The sequence below is a fragment of the Gavialis gangeticus genome, unplaced genomic scaffold, assembly GCF_001723915.1.
Source record: "Gavialis gangeticus isolate Ggan-Ray unplaced genomic scaffold, GavGan_comp1, whole genome shotgun sequence".
NCBI lineage: Eukaryota > Metazoa > Chordata > Crocodylia > Gavialidae > Gavialis > Gavialis gangeticus.
The window spans coordinates 3,222,729-3,228,030 of record NW_017729009.1 but is presented as its reverse complement, the minus strand read 5'-3'; the positions used below and the strand labels follow the sequence as shown (position 1 = coordinate 3,228,030).

At 50.4% G+C, this 5,302-nt stretch overlaps 1 protein-coding gene across 2 annotated transcripts in view; it reads right to left on the bottom strand.

Moving 5' to 3' along the window:
• The window catches only part of PLCG1 (phospholipase C gamma 1), a 159,756-nt gene that overhangs the window by 64,483 nt on the left and 89,971 nt on the right, over positions 1-5,302 (bottom strand). For both annotated transcript variants that reach the window (XM_019509788.1, XM_019509789.1), the window contains exons 5-6: positions 1,983-2,067; positions 511-594 (exon numbers count right to left, since the gene is read on the bottom strand). In XM_019509788.1, coding sequence (XP_019365333.1) covers positions 511-594; positions 1,983-2,067 — 169 coding nt within the window. The remainder of the gene's footprint in view (positions 1-510; positions 595-1,982; positions 2,068-5,302) is intronic.

The following is a 5,302-nucleotide window of genomic DNA, read 5'->3' as shown; positions in this document are numbered from 1 at the left end:
GAGGGGATCACCTACTGGGGAGGAAGATGCTGGAAGGTGCACTGCAGCTGTCAGGGAGAGGGAATCAAAGGCAGGCATGCTATGGGCAGACAGGTACACCATAGGGCACGTGGCAGCAGAGGAACTCCTCTTTTAAAAATTGGTTTTACACCAGGGAAAAATCCATCAGCTAATGAAGGAAGAGAAAAAAGATAGACTTGGATACTTGCACTCAAGATTTTGGATGTTCCAAAAGGGCATGGGAATGCCTGCTATACAGACTTAAGAGCAAATCCAAATATTTGAACACAAGCCCAGGACACCTTTACTACAGGTTTGGCAGAGAAAGCAAGCTCATGGAGGCAGGACAGCATCCACTGCAACCAGGGGAAAGGGAAGCAGAAGGACAGAGTGTGTAAAGGCAACAAGGGGGTTACATGGCAAAGCAATGCCTGGCGTGTGAGCTCCCTGCAAAAATGGCTCATTTCCTCCCCATCCCTCCCCAAGGCCTGAGAATCTGAGCCTTCTCACCGTTTTCTGGGCATTGAACATCAGGCTTCGGTAAAGCTGAGCAAACTGGCCGTATGTTATATCCCCATTCCTCTGTTCCACATCCTACAGCCAAGAAAAGCAGAAGTATTAGAACAACAATAATCCACCAGGGAGACTGACCTGCTCATGGCTTGGAAACACTTTCCTGCACTGGGGCCTTCTGCAGGAGGCAAGGAGTCCCTGCAGAGAAGGGAAAGGGCCAAGGAGAAGAGGATGGCCAAAACTTGGCCCACTGGCACTCATGGTCCAAGTGGCCATGCCCAGAAATTCAGGTTTCCCTCCTACAAGTATCACCAGAGGAGGTCTCACAAAACACTCATTTATCTGCAGAAGATGCAAGATATTACCACTCCTAGAGGTATAAGCTGCTTATCAATTGCTGCACTATGTGAGAGGTGGTGCCCCATAGCCTCGTCCATACTTTCAGGCCTATTTGTAATAGAGAACAGGAGGCAATCATCAGATGATCATATTCTACTGTCCCTCAGTACTTCCTGTAATGCAGGGGCTCACCCAACAGACAGGAGCAGGTACTCAGCCTGGCCTCTTCTGCACCTGCCAAGGGGAGCTGGACTCTTCACAGGAAATCTGAATCCCTGTTGCACTCTTGCATAAGAAAGACAAAGACAGCCTTCGCAGCTTGGCATCCCTGTTCAGTGCACGGCTATGTGGCTAAAGTAGGAGACCGAGACTGCAGAACGTGCTGGCTTTAATTCCCATCTGTGCCACTGACGTCTTGTGCCTGTGGCACACCCAGCAACCCTGTCTATAAAAGGGGGCTCTTGTTTGCTTACTTCCCAGAAACGTGAAGCTCACTGATTGCACATGTGCCCAGTGCTTTGAATTCCTCTGATGACAGTGATTGCCAATCCAATGGGGTGGGACCCTGAAGAGACTCGGTGGTCGTGAGACTGATGGACAGTTATCCACTCCTTTCTAGATCAGTCTTGCCAGCTGCCCTGGTTACATGGTGACCAATGACTTGGCCAGCTCCAGGATCAGCTCACTGTTTTCAGAAGACTATGTGTAAGATCAGCTAGCAATCTACTGGTCTGAACTCCTCCTCTCCTGCAGCTTGTGGCTGAGTCAGGACAGACAAGAAATCAGAGGCCGCAGCATGCACCTCTCGCCCATGAGCAAGGGAACACATGGGGAGCAGGAGCTAAAAAACACATGGGACAGAACAGAGGGGAATAAATATAAGGTGGGAAGTCAGGGGCAAGGTAAAAATGGGTGGGACAAACGGAACTGGCCAGAAACAGGCCAGGGGCTGGGTGCAGTGGGACCGTTAATTTACCAAAAGGGGAGGTGGGAAGACATTTCTTTGAGGACAGGCTGGAAACTGCTGCACGACAGCAACATGCAGCAGAAGAATGGTCACAGGTACAGCCCATTAAAAACCAGGCAACAGGCTGCAGAGGAGCCCTGCAGGGTGGAAACCAAGAACTCACCGTTAACCTCTCCCGCAAGAACCGCATGTTTGGGACCCGGTAGTTGACTTGAGAGAGCATGTTTTTCAGATCCTTGGCTGAAATCCTGCTTGCCAGGGGAAACAGAACCATAGTTAGATACTCAGCTTGCATGGCCCAAACAGCCCAACCCCAAAACTTTGGTGCTCCACCCATAAAGCAGAGCACTTCTGAAGGGAAGCAAAAAGCAGTAGCCACCCAATATAGCCCAGCGTGGCAGCAATCAATGAATGTGTCAACAGTGCACACGAGCTGCACACTGTACCTGCTGGGGGCTGGCAGAGCAAGCCCTCTGGCCCCCTCAGTCCACAGAGGGCAATGCAAACCCACTCAGGGTAGACGGAGGCACTGGGCTTCAACTGGCCACAAAATTTTTCCAGGAACAACTTAGTGCTATTCTGGGGGATGAGAGAGGTGGGATTGACCGAGTCGCACAAGCATTTGCCCTTCAGCCCAGGCAGTCACAACAGAATGAATCGTGGAGCCTCCCAACCTCTGGCTACAACAGAAGTGATTGCAAAACGAACGGGTGTAGGAGAAGGAAAAGGGAGGACTAGGATGGTTGGCAAAGAGAGACCATATAAGTGAGCATCAGGAAGGCAAGACCAGAGGCAAGACACACCTGCTCACTATGGGAGCAGTTCGGCATTGTTTTACTCCTTTGGACAAAGGTTCGCCATCTGTCTGAGGGAAAGGAGACAAGACCTCATGTGCACTGAGCTACAATGCCCAGAGAAGGCTCCCAATTGCCAGGAACGTGAGGAAGCCTGGAGGCTCCCACGCCAGTGTATGGTTGGTGCTGGTTTGGGCACTCTCTACAGAAAAAAAGAAGACTAGCTTCTAACCACAGGACAGGGAATTTCAGCAGAAAAACCACAAGCCCAGCACATGGCTCCCTCCCCCTTTGTACAGCCAAGTAAACCACCCAGCTGGCAACAGGCAGTCAGTTGCAAAGATGGATATCTCCATTTGTGACTTCCCCCTTCCAGGAAAGAGTTAGCCCCTCAGATTATGGGCACAGCTTTATCTTGAAAGGGAAGATAAAAAAGATGGTTTAATATCTTAGGATGGGAGAGCAACATTTAACAGCGATTTACCGAGTACTGTGCAGCTCAGAGAGAAGGCACGCATGTGTGTACAGAGCACAGCTGCTGAGGCCTCTGGAGGGCTGGTTTGTTTGGTGTGCATGACATGGTACATGGGGGCTGTAAGGGGACAGGACTCCAAGGAGAACAATGCTGGTGGCCTGCAACTGGCACTACTGCATGCCTGATGCCAGGAGGCGGCACATGTCCAGAGGTCAGACCACTGCAGCAGGTAGTTTAGGACAAGCATCAAGAGACAAATCACAAAACAGGTGCCACAAGGTAAAACACCCTAGGAGACACTTCTTGTCACCACCCAGCCTTTGTCCATCTTCCCTGTACATGCACAGACACGCACACACAAAGCGTGCAGGTCATTTTTGAGGATCCTCAGACTTGTGTGTTTGGGGAGGGGAAGTTTCGGCAGCAAGAGAAAGCCAGAGGCTGCAGAGGCATGCCAGGATAGGACAGGACCCCTGCCCCTCTAGAAACTTGGGTGCAGATGACAGGGGGAATTGGCTGGCCTTCAAACAACCACTGCCTACCTTGGCCTAAAGGACTTCTTGTACTGGAAGGAGACAACAAATTGGAATAGCAGCAATGCCATGTGAGGCGCCAGGGAGGCACTAGTCACTAAGGCACACAGGCAGAGATGTTTTGGGGAAGACTTCATAGCTTCAATCCACACTAAAAGGACTGGCCCTCCCAGGGAAAATGAAGTTTGTTCAATACCTGCACCTTATACACTGAGCCAAGTGAGAGAACTGCCTGGCAGCAATAATACTGGAAATCCAGCAGTGAAAGGCAACAGCAGCAAAAAAAGAAAAAGAAAAAAAAAATCAACATTTATCTTTAAATCTTTGCGTTTACTGGCATCCTGCCATTTTCTAGTCTCCCCACGCTCATTTTCCATGATGCATGCATGAGAAACAGAAGATGTGCGCGTGTGCGCACACAAACAAGCAAGAATATATATGCCTTAGCTTTCCAATCCCTCCCATTACAAACATACATTTCCCTTCCCACCATGCACACTGAAAACCTTGGCAGAAATCTTTCCCTGCCACGAAGACACAACTTCCAAAAAGCCCAGAGAGAGGAAGGCTAAGAGATAAATGCCGGGGCTAGTGTCAGCATATACTGGATGAATCCCAGGCTGAAGGAGCCCGTAGCAGCTGGGAGCTACCACACAACCCAACACAAACTCTTATTCGCTGAGCAGCTCATTCTCAGATCCTAGGGAAGAAATAAGTTGTCTTGACATAAAGACTGGGACCAGTACAAAAGAACTGCGATGACAGAGTATCAGAAGCATGCTACAGGGCCATGCCAGCTGTCACCACACTCAGAGTAGCTGGTCACCAGATCTCAGCGGGATCTGGTGCTCTAACACAGTCCATTGCTTCAGATCCTTGTGCAAATAAACTGGGATCTGAGGCAAACAGCACTGGGAAACAAACAGGTCAGGCTGAGCCCACTTCCAACGGGAGCAGCTACAGACTGCAAATCTCTATTCAACATAATACAGGGCTTGGAAATGTATGCTGGCACTGCCTGCAATTACTACAACTTAGAAAGCAAGGCCCAGGCCAGATCTATGGCCCCCACCCAGAGAGACTCACAGGGGGCACAGGTCTTGTGTCATCTGACACCCACAGTCTCAGTGAGCTGTGCTCAGAGAGAGCTCCAAGCTGGGTACCTGCAGGGTCCGACCCCTTTCTGCCATAGGGGAACAGCATGAGTCGCACAGATTGAAGGCGAGAGGTCTCAGCAGCCTATGGCAATGTCATGTCAGGTACAACAGGAGGCAGACACCTCAGCAACTCCGACCCACCCAGGTTATTACAGACACAGCTCCTTTTTGGCAGTCTGCAGCCTGGGATGGAGAGTCAAGGCTGTGAGAGGCAGAGAGAGGTGGCACTGAGAAAAAGGGCAGAAAATGCAAATGCTCAACACAATCTGACCTCTCAGATAAAAAATTCACACAATTCGTTCACTCACTGCTGAACATGCTGACCCACATAGTTTCATAGATTTAGGGTCGGAAGGGACCTAGTAGATCTTCTAGCCTGACCCCCCGCCAGGGCAGGAGAACAACAAAACCCCAAAACAAGAAACGGGACTCAAATGAGTCCAGCCAGGTAGGCATCCAGCCTCTTCTTAAAGACCCCCAGGGTAGGGGCCAGCACCACTTCCCTTGGAAGTTGGTTCCAGCTC